Source organism: Electrophorus electricus, chromosome 14, assembly GCF_041902795.1.
Source record: "Electrophorus electricus isolate QZ-2024a chromosome 14, ASM4190279v1, whole genome shotgun sequence".
NCBI lineage: Eukaryota > Metazoa > Chordata > Actinopteri > Gymnotiformes > Gymnotidae > Electrophorus > Electrophorus electricus.
Genome location: NC_137510.1, coordinates 18,768,458 through 18,785,638, shown reverse-complemented (window position 1 = coordinate 18,785,638; position 17,181 = coordinate 18,768,458). Strand labels below are relative to the sequence as shown.

Below are 17,181 nucleotides of genomic sequence, written 5' to 3'. Positions count from 1 at the left end.
TATATATATATATATATATATATATATATATATATATATATATATATATATATATATCTTTATCTTTCCCCTTGAGATAAGGTGATACAGCATCATAGCATGGTGACCTTTGAGTCAAAAGAAATTGTCAAACAAACAAGGGAGGTGGTCCTGTGTAATGGCTCAGACACCCATGGGATTACAATTATGGCCTTTGTCTGTTGCCTTCTCAGGACCTTCAGCAGTGCCATGCTTTTAGAATGTGAATCCACAGGAAGTGAAGTTTTGTGTGAGCGCCATCTCCGCCATGGAGCCTCAGCTCTGTCTCATTTGGCACGGGTCATCTGGCTGCCAGACAGGGCTGCCCCAGGCATGCTGTCCGCCTCCCCCACAGCCGGCCCGATTTAGCCCAGACCGCTAGGCAGCTGCACACTCCCCGTACATGCACACTCCTGTATATGCCTACTTCCCACACATGCAAACTCCTGTACATGCACACATCCCACACATGCACACTTCCCACACATGCACACTCCTGTACATGCAAACTCCTGTACATGCACACTTCCCACACATGCACACTCCTGTACATGCACACTCCTATACATGCACACTCCTGTACATGCACACATCCCACACATGCACACTCCTGTACATGCACACTTCCCACACATGCAAACTCCTGTACATGCACACATCCCACACATGCACACTCCTGTACATGCACACTTCCCACACATGCACACTCCTGTACATGCACACATCCCGTACATGCACACTTCCCACACATGCACACTCCTGTACATGCACACTTCCCACACATGCACACTCCTGTACATGCACACTTCCCACACATGCACACTCCTGTACATGCACACTTCCCACACATGCACACTCCTGTACATGCACACTTCCCACACATGCACACTCCTGTACATGCACACATCCCACACATGCACACTTCTGTACATGCACACTTCCTACACATGCACACTCCCCACACATGGCCATGCACATGCACATATGCAAGAATACAGTCCCGGCACCCTTTATCACACAAATGCTACATATAAACATGTACTATATGTGTAATGTTCTTCAACTGCATACCTTATTGGGCATATTGCCATTCACAGCTCTGATCTGTTGATTTACACCCCCACATCCTCATTCAATCCCTTGTACACTGCCTGGCATTTCATGGGCATAGCTGGATAAGACCTTTTCTAATGGCTGTCGTTAGCAGTGACGGAGAAACCTGGGCAGCCCCTATAAGTGTGTCGGATCTGTTTCCGCTCCCAGACACCAGGCCCTGTTTCCTCTCTCAGGAATTCTGAAGCTGCAGTAATCCGGGTTTATGCGCTACACCCATTAATGCTCAAAAATCCATTATCTGAGTGATGAGAAGAGGAACAGGCTTTAGTGCCCGTGGTGAAGTGAACGTCACTCACACTTTTTTGTTTCTTTTTATTTCAGATGTACATCACGTGCTCAGTGAGAGCCAGAGGAACAAGGCTGGCCAAGCCGGTCATGGCGCTAGGCCTGATGTGCTTGGCCTTCCTCACAGGCCTCAATCGGGTGGCAGAGTATCGCAATCACTGGTCAGATGTAATCGCCGGTTTCATCATTGGCGTGGCCATCGCCACCTTCCTGGTAAGGAGCTTTCAGCTGTGTGTCTGGCTTTCTCATGTTCTTTGAATGATACCCACCCCTGGTGCAGATGCCACACCCCCAGCGTCTATGCCACGCCCCCTGGTGTGTTGTCTACTATAACTGCCTCCTGACTAGCACAAAGCAGCCATCATTATGAGTGTCATTGTGCAGGCTGGCTGCAGGGAGTGATGAGCAAATAACACGTAACACAGGAACATGGTGCGTCATCATGTTTCCATTGCACTTTACACACTTTAACTCCTAGTAACCAAACTATTCTCTTCTCACAGACTCAGACAGTTAATTTAGCATTACTGTGAGGCATATTGACTGTGCTACTGCCCTTTCAGGAGATACAAGATCTAATGAGTACATTGTGAATGAAGGTTCTGTTGGACTATTGCACTTGTGCCCAATGTGTGTTCCAGGGGCCAGCCCCTGTAGGTGGCAGTGAACCAGAGCTGCAGAGACACTGCCCCAGTACTCAAGGAGGCAAAAACACTTCTGCAATGACTAAGACCCTTACTTTCTCTTTCGCTCTCTCTCTGTTTCTCGCTTCCTGCCTCTACTTCAACATTGCTGCTCCCCCTAAAGACATTTTGGCTGTTTGGGGTTAGCATGTATGGGCAGATTAATTTTTCTTCTGACTCCAGCAACCCACTCTGGATTTGTCCCTGTGCAGGCAGTGCACAGCTACTAAGAGCTTGCTCCTCAGCTCTGGGAGCTTAGTACTAATGGCATTGTGGTGAAGGAGATAAACACAGTGGCAGCTAGTGAATGTGTTATTTATGTCTGGGTGTCACTCGCCCTCACAGGGCACAGCGGTGACACTCGCTTTGGGCAGGTCCTCCAGCCACCTTTTAAAACGGAATAAGAAGCAAGGCCTTCATTTTCATTGTTTAAGTATAAGTTATGGCATGCACGCTTGTCTGGTGGCCAATGTGGCCTTGGGGTAAAACCTGCCTTCTGTAGAGAGTAGAGGCTATCACGCTTTGTGACTGCTTTGTGAGGGCATGTATCTGAACCTCCATCAAAGTGAGACTCTTGCTGTAGGTTCTGTAGGCCTTGCTGATAGAAGGACAGTAGAAGCTGGGGAATGGGATCACATCTGCTTGGTCAGATCATCACAGTTAAATGGCTTTCAGAGCTTTTCTATGTTCTGTGGAAGCACCTTGCAGATTTTACCTTCAGATTCTGTAATATGTTCACCTCTCACCTTCAGGCTTAGCCTCAGTGTGTCTATATGCTTAAAGTGTGTGGGTGTGTGTGGGTGTGTGTGTGTGTGTGGGTGTGTGTGTGTGTGTGGGTGCGTGTGTGTGCGTGGGTGTGTGTGTGGGTGTGTGTGTGAGAATTCATTTGATAAGGAGGATAAGAGACCTAGTCCAGTGGGATACTGACACAAACACAGCAGGGTGTAAAGAAGTCTTACAGCCAAGTAAGTCTGAGGAGTAACAGTATAGAGACAGTATAAAGGAGGTGCTTGGTTGCCTGGGCACCCATCAATTTACTGCAGGGTCTTCACGGATCTGAATGACCAAATTGGGTTCATTTAGATGGTAGATCATAGAAATATTTTTTTTTATGTTTCTTTCACTGTGTTTTGTGAAATAATTTTTATTAAGAGCAGTAATATATACAATTGGAATACATTTTGTCCCCCTGATGGGCAAAAGGAGTGGATGTCTCATTTAATGTGTTGCCAAGGACAGAAACCTTCGGTTCATATTTGATTGACTCTAGCAATTATTTCTGTAAGAGGCCACGGTTTGTCAGAACTAATCAAAGGAATACAGTTTTTTTCTTTCAGTGGTGTCTAAGTGAATGTGATGTGAAAGCATAAATAACTGATCCCATTGAACCTTCTTCATAGCTGCAGTGCACTTAAAAACTATAAGCTATATTGTGTAGGTACTGTACTTTGTGATGCTCTAATATCATAGCACCAATCACTGTCATTATTGGCTCTGCTCATAGACACTGCTCTTTATGACTGGTTTACTCTTGGTTTACCATCTGTAATGGATGTAATGACTTCAACTAATCACAATTACTATACTACAATTACAAGTGCTACAATTACTATTCTACAATTCTCCTACCCTGCTTACCATAATTACCAGCTCTCTTCCTGTCTATGGATTATGTGGAGCTATTAAAATAATGATTGGGCCATTTCAGTGCAGTCTTGGATATGGAGTTGTGTATTGCTAGAGAAAGCTCTTAAAGCATGAATATGGCTGAGCAAACCATGAACCGTGAACGTGACCAATTTTGCTCCTATTTGCCTTGTAGGTATGTGGTGTACCGCATCAATTATCCAAACCTCTCGGCCACAAGTACTATCCGGCAGTGTGAATAGCATTAGGCAGCGTTAATAGCTCTGGGAGAACGTGAGTGTTGGATAAATGTGAAACGCTAGGCAGGGAGAGATAGAAGAGGGCACTGCAGTAACCCGGCACAGAAGAACCGGGGCCTCACATATTCATGAGCTTTAGTCAGGGCCGCAGGGCAGCGGTCTGTCAGCTAATGAATGGCAGAATGTTAAAACCTCTCATATGACACACTGCACTCATTTCTTCAGTTTTGTCTCATATAGCACATAATTGAGCTTCATACCCTAAAGGCGTTCGTGTCTCTTCAGGATAAACATACGCTCCCTCCAGGAGACCCTAGCCAAAAGCGCAGCTGTGTGGAGAGCCGTGCACCCTTCTGATGCCATTCAGGTTTGAGTTTTGCCATACACAGCCAGATGGCTGAGGGAGCACAACTGGTTTCCTTAAGTAGGAGTTAAAGACAGAACTCGGTGTCTGTCCTCCCAGTGCTCCCGCAGTATAGCAGCACCTTCCCAAAGTTGGCTGGGCCGTTATGCATCAGAGGTCATGTGACTTTATTAGGCAGAGAGAGAGAGAGATGTAGAGCTGTGAGCTGAGGTGTGTACAGCAGATCCAATTCACAAAGTAAAAATCCTTTCTCAGGATTTAGTTCCATCTGCTTGCATTTGCTAATTAGCTCATCAGCTACAATTAATTAGTGCAGTCTTCTGGGTGATGCAAAATCACCACAGGTCGTTTACTTTTTGAAGTTGAAATTATGTAGATGTGGCTGCAGCCAACTGCACTGGGAATGCAACTGAATAAATGCAGCTCAATTGTGAAAAACAAACCAAGCTAATTTGTTAAAATGTATGCCACACAATTCCATTTTGAATTTGTTGCAGTGGGACAGAACGTTATGAGGTTGGCTCCTGTCTGCATGAAACCAATATAATTTGACAATACTGCTTGAAAAATTACCCTCATTTTTGTCTTATTTTTAGAATAATATAGTTTAAGACTCTCTCCTTCCTGTGCTGTATGTGAGGTTAGACAGCATATTGCATCAGTTTCCTTTTGTAGGGTTGCCCACTGACACTGTTCATTTAACCTTCAGATATACCTGTGCTGTGTGTTTGGTTTCTTTCCCCAAATTCACACATATGTAAATGACACATAGTCTGCTGCTGTTTCAATCCCTTGTGCAGGCCTTTGGTCCTGAATTTTTTTAGAACTGCTGTTCTGTACTACGTTTCAGGTTGTGTGTGTGGTCCATAACTTTAAAGGCACGGTGCTGTTAAGTGAAGACCCTCAGCAGGAGAGTGTGAGCAGCGGTGCCATGATGAGCATGCCCCGGGTGGAGAGCCCCCTGGAGAAGTACATGGCCTCACAGGTACGGTGCCGACGTCTCACCACACCACAGTCGTTCGCTCGTCCGGGACTCGTCCTGCTCGGAGCGCGGGACTTCAAAAAACTCACGCTGAATGATCATGTAGCCTTCATCAACATCAAACCCAGACACTTTCAGATGTGCCAAGCACTGTCTCTGTCCTGATAAGTCTGTGTGTGTGTGTGTGTGTGTGTGTGTGTGTGTGTGTGTGTGTGCGCATGCCTGGGTGTGCACGTGTATGTATGTGTGTATATATGTGTATGTGTTGGTGTGTGTGCACGTGTGAGTGTGTGCGTGTGTGCGTGTGTGTGTGTGTGTGCGCATGCCTGGGTGTGCACGTGTATGTATGTGTGTATATATGTGTATGTGTTGGTGTGTGTGCACGTGTGAGTGTGTGCGTGTGTGTATGAGTATGTCTGCGCGCGTGTGTGCACACGCATTTGTGCCTGTGTGTGGGTGGGTGCATCGTGGCTGATGCTCAGATGGATGAGCTGAGGGCGGAAGAGGAGGACACTGCACCCCGCTCACTGAAAGGGCACCTCCTGAAGCTCTTGAACTGCATCGTGGGAAAAAAACGCCGCTTCAGGCACCCGCAGAGCACAAGGCAATAAACGTATGAGCACCTGCGTGAAGAGTGGCACTGCCAAGCCTCTGGATACACTGCCATGCCTTTACCTCCATGCAAGAGCCAATCACGTTCATTCAATCTGAGTGAAGCAGTGACCTGTGCGGAATGAACCTGTATCCAGAGTCTTCTGCTCTGCTAGCTCAGTGCTCCTGTCTTCTGTGACTGCAATGAGCCAATGAGGGCAGCATTAATTGTCTGCCTTGATCATGCAGTACAGTCTTGCTATTCTGGCATGTTAGTGTGGCTCCAGATCTGACTTAACTGGTGTAATTCATTTGAGAAAATCAGAGAAGTTTAAAACCTGGTCAGCTAATGTGTACTGATTGTCCAGCTGAGTCAGGGCTGACTGTCCTGTATTAAAAATGAGTTGTCATGTGTCCTGAGTGGCTAACCAGTCCAACAGGTGTATTGGTATCTTTGAATTTGTGACATCTATTTCAAAATATTCTACTTTCTTTAGCAAATTTATCTGTATTTAAATCCCCATTAGAAGCTATCCTCAATGGTCGAGCAGTGTAACAATTCAGACCAGGCATTCAGCTGTTAATTACACCACATGCTGCACTCCTACCACTGGGCTAGAATAATTACACTGTAGGTACGAACCTTTAAACACAACTTACAGGACTTACAATATTACCAGGCACACAAGCAAATGACTCAACGATTTAATCCCAGTTTGCTGCGTTGATTCGTGTTTTAATAATATTAGGGATTAAATGCATTACTTGCCTGTTTGTTCAGTTAACTGAAGTAGCGATATGCCTGGTGTTGGGACTGGGGCTGCTTTCATTGAAACGCATGGGTTGGATTGAATAACATTAGAGTTATATTTCCACCAGTAAAAATGCTGATGGCCTATTTTTGCGTGCCCCAAGGCTCATGGCTGAAGAAAGCAGGCCAACCTTATGAGTGAGATTTGTCTTTAGTGACAGGGCACAGGCAGGTGAGGAGTGTGTGTGTGAAGAGGCTGGCGGGCCTGCACGTACCACCATTCTCTCTGCTGCCTGTGAAAAGGCTGCTGCGACCAGGCCTGGATCTCCGGCGCCTTACATGGATGATAGCACGATGGGAGGCTGACTGCACTGCAGTTGCTCCTCCCTATCCCTTGCAGAAGTGCTCTGGCTCAGAGCAAATGTCACTGGAAGCTGGATTAATTTTGTCCGGTGACAGGATGAGTGTCCTTACCACTGTTTATACTGGGGTCATATTATATTTCGGCAGTGACCTCTAAATACAATGATCATTTATCATGAGTCAGTGATGAAGATAATCATCTTCATCATTGACTGATTCTAAAGCTTACATTTGATAGATCAGTGCAGCAGGTTTGTATGTTCTGCCATAGAACTGATAGGAGAGTCTTGGTTTAATACTGTTCATGTCAGTGCAGAAATTAATTTAATAATCAAACGATTCCTCCTCCTATGATACGAAGGGAAAAAATATTCCTGTATGAGACAGTAGGTTTGCCTAGCCTTTTCTGAGTGAATCCTGTTTGCCATGACTCTACAAGAATACTACATCTGATGGGAGCTCCTTTGCTTTCAGATTTGGCTCACGGACAGGGGTTATATCACAGGCCAAATTTCTTAAGGTAGCAGAGAGCTGCTAGTGGCGGCATGGATGCATGGCATGCTGTCACCTGCGCTTTCCCCCAGCACCTGCACAAGTCTAAGGGTGGCAGGTTTGGGCTGATCTGAAAGCACGAAACTGGAACAGCAAAATTGGATGGTCCTCTCCCCTCCTCCCCCCTCCAGACTGGCTCCAGAATCCTTCCTGAAGATGTCTGATATAGATGCCAACATCCAAGCCAAGAAATGCAAGGCATTTTTATCCTAACACATTAACGTACCCTGACAGTTTACTGAAGTGAAATGTTGTAGCCTGTGTTTGCATGAAGGATAAATATGGTCATCTCTTGGTCCAAGAAAATACCCTATATGGAAAGGCTTGTGTAATTGGCATTCCCTTATTCTAAGTATAAATAGGTGTTCTTGACATATGAAATGTTTGTTGATATTTTTCCTCTGTCTCTCACAGAATCACATCACCTTCGATGAAGTCACATGACCTTGATTCAGCAGTGTGGCAGACACATTGGACATCCACGCTCTTTACCGTGCAGTCGTCCTAGTCAAGGTGCAATGCTAACCACATTAGTTATGTCCTCCGTAGTGTTGTTTTGGCTCATTCTTCCCTGGCACGCACGTGTGTTTGTGTGTGTGTGTGTGTGTGTGTGTATGTGCGTGTGTGTGTGTGTAAAAAATGTCAGTCATGTCAATGAATAATAGTGTCCCTCCCCAGTGTTTTGCTCTTGACCTGTCACAACTGGAGCATAAATCAGCTCAAAACTCACTGTGTGTAACTGCAGAGACTGTGTCTGTGTAGGAAAATTATCTGGTGACAGATGGAATTTGCCACTTTTCAAAACTGAACTTATTTCTGTAGATAAATGTATTTTCTTCTTTATTTTTCCACAGTATTATATATATATATGACAATACTTTTGTGACATGCCTTTATTGACAAAAATGTCAATACTTGTGTGGCATAATTTTTAATGCATTTGTTTAAAAAAATCAAATTGGAGTTGCCTACACCTAACAAAAGTCATCATACATGTCATTGATATTTATTGGTGCACTGGTGCAGTTTAATTAATAATTTCGTGTCAGTAACACAACAAGAAACCCTTAACTGCAGCATATTTAGTATAGTATGGATGGGATGTTTTTCAAAAAAATAATTTTAGTTCTAGTTATTTTGCTGATATTCCATATGAACCACTACTCAGACACAGTGGCAACATGTTGAACTACTACAGTAAAACATTAAGGCACTCAAAATGAGCATGGCCTTCCCTGCAGCGCATGCTTCTCCGTGAAGAATGGATCAGCCATGCAGACAATCACGAGTGTCCTCTCATAGGCATTCTGGGTAATTTTCCTAAATGGAAGTCTAACTGTCGTTCACTCTGGACCAATAACTTAATTGTTGAGAGTAGTGATGCATCACTTGAATCAATGAGTTAGGCAAAGACCATTGTGCGACCCAATTCCGCTTCTAGCAGGCCCAGAATATGGCTGTTGCTAGGTTATTTTTAGTGTCTTCTCATTTTCAAATGTATGTTAACTGCTAGTCTAATGGCTAACGTGATAACTGATGTGATTAGTTTGGATATGTCCGCAAAACCTAGCAAAAGATGAGATGGAGCCCCCTTGACCTTAAGCTAAATCCAACCAAGATACCTCAGATGCAACGAAGAAAATGGAAGGACTTCATCATTATGAATTCGATTCCAAATCTAGGAAATATGTCCAGCCCAGCATCGCACCCTGTGGATGAACAGCTCTAGATACCTTCTCTTCTTCAGCAGCATGCTTTGTCATTTATAGGCGCAATTTCCTGCTAATGTGACCAGTTCATAGAAGAGCAATAACATAACATTTAAAGCTTTCTCTTTCATGAGTATCAATAAAAAAGATCCTGTTGACATGGACCCATTTGGCTGTGTCCCCTAATATGGTATATTTTTATAATCCTTGCTGATGCACACAAAGGTCAGTATAATAGACACAAGAATTCTAGCACTTTAAAACTAAAATAGCAACTGCAGAGAAAAAGGGAACACTAGTTTAATTGCTGCATTAATGAACATAGTTATGATCAGGATCCAGTAGTATTCTGGTCAATGTGGACTAAAGTTACTACAGTGCTTGTGACAGTATCATATCTAAAGAAACACAAAGAATGCGTACAAAGAGTGAAACAGATTTCTCAGATTTTCTTGCTGTTTTTTCTTATGTTTGTGTAGTGTGCGTGCGTGTGTGTGTGTGTGTGTGTGTGTGTGTGTGTGTGTGTGTGTGTGTGTGTGTGTGTGTGCCTATCAGTAAAATTACAAAAGTACATACTATACCATATGTACTTCATCCTTATATTAAAAAATGACAGTTAGTTTTGTTACTCATGGAATTGCTGTTCAAACCTGATGGCTGGATATCATTTCTCATTTTTAAATAGCAATTTGTTTATACTGATTATATTTTGCATATTTATGTTCACAACTTCTATCTCCTATTTGTTTTATAGTTTGTACAGGATTTTTGATTGTAAAAGGTACATCCTTACCTACTTTTTTAATTGCTAATTTCTATCTATGTTGTTAGCCATTACCACTTGTTTAGCTGTTGGTTCTGTATGGATGTGGTAGAATGGTGTACTATTGATTTTACATGGTTCCAGCTCCCTGCGTCCTTTAAAGACTTTCATCTAATCAAGGCATAACCCTTTTACACAGTAGAGGAAATGAAATTTAAAGTCTTTGAATAAAAAAATTCTATTCTAACCTTGTTTCTGTCAGGTTTGTCAAAGTGATAACTTCATAGACCTGTTCTGAGTAAGGAAAAAAGCACATTTTCTAGTGAATGGATTCAGGCCTCCAGACGCTGAAGCACCTTGAGGTGTCTCGGGACCCTGACCTCAGGAAGTCTGAATGGCTTGCTCTGTAGAACTTCAAGAATGTGCAATAAGGTGACATCATGAGAAATTGTGGACGACTCACTGTTGCCTTGACATCCTGATTGACACAGCATGTCCTATGATGTACAAACACACAAACAAGCCATCAGGGGAGATGAAGTAGATCTGTGACTTCAGATCTGTATCTGTCCTTGACCAGCCCTGAGCTGAGCTTGCCTGCCTCTCACCATTAAGCATCCTGCTCCTGTTCTACAAACACTTCCTGCTCTTGTGCTGTTTCCTGCAGAGAATTCCCCTCCTAGTCCACCACTGGTCCAACTCATGCATCCTGAACTGCTGAAGATATGAGGCCACCTGCCACCAGTGGGGCTGAAAGAGGCTTGCCATTGTCCTTAAACATGCTTCCAGAAGCCACTATACTGTGAGACTCTGAAGAACAAAACAGTGCAGAGCACACAACTACCTTAATTATGCCTTTGTTATGCATCTATGCATGGTATTATGAAAGGCTGATTTTTCATTGTAAATCTAACATTGCTTTTTCCAGTCAAATCACTCCTATTGAAATATAATATCAGTTAAACATCTTCAATCATATATTTTGTCTTTTTGAAAGGAAAAAATTGTGTTGCTCTTGAATTATGAATTTGAGGGAATATGCACACACATCTCCTACTTCAAGAACGAATGAAGTTCTGGAGGAGTCTTGAGCAATGTCTTTCCTCGTGCTAAATGTTCAAAACCTATTGTGCAGTGCATCTTTAGTGCTCCGGGCTTTTCAAGAATGGCATTGTCTCACTCTGACGCATACTTGGTTACCATGGATGCTCATTTTTGATCTACCATGGGCTTCTAAAGAGTCACAAAAGGCATTGTGTATGAGATAGAAGTGAAAGATATTTGGAAAGAAAAAATGACTCTTTCTTGCTGCACCTTAAGCAATCTAAAAATAGCTATGTAAAAACATTTCTCTGAACAAAGACTCCATCTGAAATAATGTGCAGGCTAAGTTTGGAAAACTATTTTCTCTCGACCCTAAATCAGTTCAGTACCATAATAATAGAATCAATCAGCATTATCAATGCAAGAACAAGAGTTTGCAACCACATTGTGTCACAGACAGTAATGTTTTAGTGTGTATTTTTTCAATGGATTTTTATCACAAGTATATGGAATTTATATTTAAACCATGCAGTGAAGAAGACAGTGAATTAATGCTATAGTGATAAGATTATCTGTAGGGTGTTTAAAGCCAAAATGCACTTTATTTTGGCAAAGGAAGCTTGGAAATAAGCAGCTTCTTACCAACAACATGCTCGCATTTGAAGAACCGATGGAAATGTCTCCCTGCTTCCTGTGAAATATATGACCACCATCTTGTCGGCTAATTTTTCTGCTGTGTCCTGCCTCTTCTCGCATTGCTCTCTGAACACGGCTATGCTGGGATTGCTTGGGTGCATGTAGTAGTGGGACCAACCCACTGTAGTCTTCACACAACAGGTCTGCACTTTTAGCCAGCGGGCTCCAGAGGAAGCTCTGTTCCACATGGTCACCTTGCATCTGCGCTCCCCTGGCCGTTTCCTGGATCACAGACCTGATTCGGGCCACTGACAGACCATTTCTTGGTGTCTGCTTCTCCTGATGGGCCAAACTGGCCAGCTTGCCATGACAGTGCTCCAGCCTCCAGGCAAATGCTCTTTTCCATAGATGTGGAGATTCAGCAGGCCTTGCTTTACGGTTCACAGACGCTAATCCTTGACATCGCCAGGCCACCGGCTCCTCAGTCGCCTGCACACGATATTTAGCAGGAGCCCATCGTATCAACGGCAGGCTCCGCTTCAGTTTGCACTGAATGTGTGTTTGCACTGGACTAAGACTATAATTGATATTTTGTTTATGGATCATCAGGTCAGTGGTCATGTTGGCATTTGTTGGAGCACTGGCTGTGTCAGGCACAGTTTGGCTCAGAGACCTGTGCTCTGCCTGGAGGGCACCAGATTTAGCAGAGAGCACATCATCATAAGACGTGTCCCAGCTTGGACTCAGCTCCCCCACCACATTCCTCTCCTCTGGGTCAAAGCAGAGTGGGTCATTCAGTAAATGATGGGACACCACAATGTTCCTCTCATTCAAATATCTGCATTTGTGCTTTACTTGCTCTTTAGCCTTCTGGAATCCAGAATATATATCATCTGCAATAAATGAAAGAGGATTCATGGTTACCGACAGTGAAAGGAATTACTTTCATCCTGTCTGGGGTGTCTGTCAAAGCACTTGAATAGGAATAAGTTCATTAAACCTCTGAGGGTGTCATGGGAAGAAGCATAGCTGAACTAAATCATTTACATTCAAGACATTCTGTGATTAAATGTTACCATGGGAGCGGGTAGCACTGCTTGTTGACAACAATTAAGCGCCTCCCAGCTCACCTTGACTTTCCCCAGTCATTGACCTTACCTCTTCCTGTCTAATTTAAAAACAAAGCAAAACAATATTTTTTGGGTAAACATATATTCATTTTTTTAAATCAATACGGCTTGGTGTCCATTAAAGCTGTCCCTCACTGATTTCTTTCCCTCCTGTTTATGCTCTGTTGGCCGTGTGTGTGTGTGTGTGTATGTGTGTGTGTGTGTGTGTGTGTGTGTGTGTGTGTGTGTGCGTGCGTGCGTGTGTGTCTGTGAGCTAGAGAGAGAGAGTGGATGCTTTAGGGAGGCCCAGGTCTTGTTAGGATGATGATTAATCACAGGCCATGATCATAAATGTCAGAGCTAAAGCTGGTGTGGCCTGCCTCTGATCGATGACTTACTCTGTGGCTCTCTCTCACAACACTATGAGAAGGAGGAACAGGGCACCAATCATTACTCCAAAATACCCCAGGGAGGCCTATGGAGTGCTTTACTTCACAATTTTTAAAGCTTTCTAGTCTCATGGAGGGGAATAAAACTGAAAACAAAAGGTATTACCAGTATGACTGAAACCACACCTATGAAACTAGATGCTGTATGTCTTGTAGTGTGTGTGATTATGTATGCTGAATCCTCAAAAGGATTGTATATTATTACACGTTTTGGTGGATAAAAGCTCAGTGCTCCTTCCGCTGCAGTGGAAATAACAATAGAAAAGAGCAACTTCCAACAAACATTTACAAATGAGCCTCACGGCTTGCGTGTCAGTGTGAATAGAAGTCTCTGCACACGGCACTTCAGGCAGGAGCCTTTCAATCTCCACGTGCACCACGCAGCCCTATTGATTCCGACTCATACTGGGAATCAGGCTCTGTTCATGTCCTGTTCCCAGCACGGAATTCATCATGACAGCAGGTAAAGGAGCGGTGTGATTAGAGAGGAGGCGCGCACTGTTGTGCACGTTGTAAAAAAGCGACCCCATGGCCCATTATCTTCTCTCCTGCTGCTCAAACTAAACCATGTTTAAGAGTAGTGCAGAGGAAGTGTCTGTTTATGAATTGCTAGAGGCTTTTGTGCTACGTGTTGGATAACATTCTCCGTTATTTCGTTCCTTTCACTCAGGTTCGCTACAGAGGCTGGCTTTAGCATTCTCACTATTACCAGAGTAGAATCATACTGGGCTGAATAGGTTTGATTGCTTACCCTTCAGTCCATTATCAGACAGGACTGAATAGGTGTGATTGCTTACCCTTCAGTCCATTATCGGCATCGTAGATCTCCCAGGCTTCCAGGAGATTTTTCTTTTCATGTCTCCTATTGGCAGATCAGCAACAGAAAAGACCAGCATCTTCTGAATTTGTTCATTAAAGCGGTGATTTCAGCACTTTGTAAATGCCATGTAAGAATTATAATTTTAGGTAAAGTAAGATAACATTTTTGTATGGTTAGTTTGTTTTGAACAACTGAGTTGGGATCACACTTCAGACACTCAGTAAATATGTACTCGTCACAAATACTAGAATACTTTTTTCCGTTTTCTAAATCCGAATTTATGGCGATCTCAAACCACACTTTGGTGTTACTGCATGGAATGACTTGTGCTTTGTTTGCTACAATAAAATGAGATCAATAAAGAAAACTAATGGCTTTTGGAATAATGGATATTTCTGGTTTAAAACCTCATCTATCACATATATCAACTTGCCCCTGTGACTGGGCCAGCCTTGCTGGGGAAAATGAAACAACAGCAAAAAATACCTTGGCTTCATTGTGTTTAGTTGGGTTGCTCTGGTCTGGTAGCTACTGTTGTTTTGGTAACAGCCAAGACAAAGGCTGCTTAACCGTGCAAATGACGTTTAGGCCATGAAAACTGGTAGTAAGCAGTAAAATAAAACAAGTGTCCAGGCCTAACAGTCTCTGTGAGTGAAATGGTCCGTTTTTGCACGTCTCATCGAACCTCTCAAAGGAAAGTGGCTGCACTTGGGAATGCCTGTCCAATGAGTCCTGAAATATTCATAATTATTCCAGTGGAATGTGGCCTATTACATCTGATCAGATCAGCCCTATAGATGACTCTACCTGTGGCAACATCATACAAAATGGCTTTATTTATTCTATCCATGGTAATAACCCTTGTCCAAAGCATTGGCAAGTTATTTCCCCTTTCTCTGGTCTACTTTCAATTCTGTATATTACTGAAACTCTTATCATGGTCTGCCTATGGCATCCCAGTCCTTTATTCTCTGATGGCTTAGAGGCAGAATCAGAGAGATGAGGGCAGACTCAGCCACTGAACTCATCAAGCGCTTTTGGGAGCATCTGGAAAATAGGCCTACAGAGAACAAATCAGAGAGACTCCTGCCTGGTGAGCACTGATCATTACTCCCTGTTTTCTGATGTCAGAGAGCAGCTGCCAGCCTCCTTCAACCATGCTCTCCTCAGTGCTGCTTATGATCCAAGCGATCCGATGAGAGCTAACACTTTACAGCCCAATGAAAGCGCTGGCTAGCTTTAGATCAAATTACATTAAATTACTGGAGCGAGTTCACCTAACGTGTCATTTGAATTCTTAAAGAAATTGATCAATTTTGCGTCTTATGAGGAGAGCATTAAAAAAATAATGAAAAACAACCAAACATACCTTTTCTTCTTTGGTTTATTTTCAGCAGAAACCATGTTCCATCGTCACCCACGGCGACACTTATAAATGGTTGCAGGGCTTTCACATCCAATGACTCACTGGCTGACTGAGACATACAACAGTAAGGAGGGACGAGATAATGGATCAGCAGTAGCAAGAGGTCAGCTAGATCAACCAGAAACATGTATAACAGGTTCTCCTTAAACACATAGGCCAGTCTCTTATCCCTTAAGGCTTATATGAGGGCACCAGACTGCATTTGTACGGTGTATATGTTTGTTTTGATAGAAAAGTCAGCATCTTGTGCTGTAGATTTGCTTTCTGCCGTTTTTTATTTCCATTTACTTCTCTGTGCATGTTCTACAGCTTGCTAGAAACTTGTAAGAATCTTTCAGAGAAAGTTTGATATTTTAAAATTCTTTCAGGCATCAAACTAACAGCATCCATGAATATTAGTTTTGGATTCTGAGAGTAACAAGCACCTCCTAATCACATGTGAATTTAACACAACACCTCTCTAATTCCCAGTAATAAAGAAATGTTTGAAGGGCTGTACTGTGCTAATCTCAGATTCCTGATATGAAGAGTAGCTAGTGAGAAAGACAGCAAATTAATTTCCCACTATTCACTGGGCATGTTTTCATCCACATATGTAAAAGGGCTGTACAAATCATAGCTAGGCTATATGATCATGAATTTATGTCAAAACCCTTTCACACACCTATAATGTATTTGACTCAATCTCTCCATCAATGATCAATTCTAATATAAAAAAAAATGTATAACAAATGACATTTGTATATAGACATTAATAGGATATATAGAAAAAATAGAAATTATGAAGAATATACATTTTTTAAAGTAACATTTTTCAACTTGTTTCAACAGCATGCCCAAAGTTCACCAGCAGGGGGAGATATAAGGGTTGTTTGAAAGACATGGGAAAAACAAAAACAAACAAACACACAAACAAACAAACAAACCTAATAGACGGATTCAGAAGCAGCGTCACTAGAAGGATGCACATGCATTTTGGTAATGGAAGTGAAGATTTGTGCCGTTAATCCGCAGTGGTGATCTCATTTCACAAGAACAGCTAAATCAATTGATAAAAAATAATATGTCAAAGTATTGTTTGGATGTGTTAAAGCATTACTGCACTTTTATCCTTACACAATGATGATGCATGTATGCAGGCATTTAGATTTAATAATGTCCTTCAAAATAAATGTGATGAAGACACTGGCAAGGCTGACAGCCCATCTGATGAAGAGACTGGCTCACTTGAGATGACTGGTCAGACCAGCAATGGACCTTCTGGTGTTTGCATATCAGGATGGCATTGGAGTGGAGCATGTGGTTATCTACTTGCTGTACAAAACATATTCCCATCCGGACACAAAAGGCAGTGCTGTGAGGATCATGTTTTTTTATTTCTCCAGTGCATTCAACGTCACACAGCCTGTGTTACTTGGGGAGAAGCTTCAGCTGATACAGGTGGATGAATCCATCATCTCATGAATAATGGACCATATGACTAGTCATCCCCAGTTTGCAAGGCTGAAATTCTCAGATGACCCGGCCATCAAGGGATGCGTCACGGATGAAGGGTGAACACAGGAAGCGTGCGATGGAATTTGTGGACTGTGTAAACAAAACCTGTTACAAATCAACATTGGGAAGACCAAGGA

General features: G+C 42.9%; 2 protein-coding genes across 5 annotated transcripts in view; one reads left to right on the top strand and one right to left on the bottom strand.

Moving 5' to 3' along the window:
- The window catches only part of plppr5b (phospholipid phosphatase related 5b), a 46,578-nt gene extending 36,710 nt beyond the window's left edge, over window positions 1-9,868 (top strand). For all 4 annotated transcript variants that reach the window (XM_081696579.1, XM_081696580.1, XM_081696581.1 and 1 more), the window contains 3 exons: window positions 1,456-1,632; window positions 5,203-5,337; window positions 8,006-9,868. In XM_081696579.1, coding sequence (XP_081552705.1) covers window positions 1,456-1,632; window positions 5,203-5,337; window positions 8,006-8,035 — 342 coding nt within the window. In that variant the 3' untranslated portion in view covers window positions 8,036-9,868. The remainder of the gene's footprint in view (window positions 1-1,455; window positions 1,633-5,202; window positions 5,338-8,005) is intronic.
- LOC145651198 (uncharacterized) lies at window positions 9,785-15,617 on the bottom strand. The gene is made up of 4 exons (XM_081696578.1): window positions 15,491-15,617; window positions 14,099-14,163; window positions 11,750-12,636; window positions 9,785-10,560 (listed from the first exon to the last, which is right to left on the bottom strand). The coding sequence occupies exons 1-4, from the start codon at window positions 15,523-15,525 to the stop codon at window positions 10,396-10,398; spliced, it is 1,152 nt and encodes a 383-aa protein (XP_081552704.1). The 5' UTR covers window positions 15,526-15,617; the 3' UTR covers window positions 9,785-10,395.
- Window positions 15,618-17,181: the final 1,564 nt, after the last annotated feature.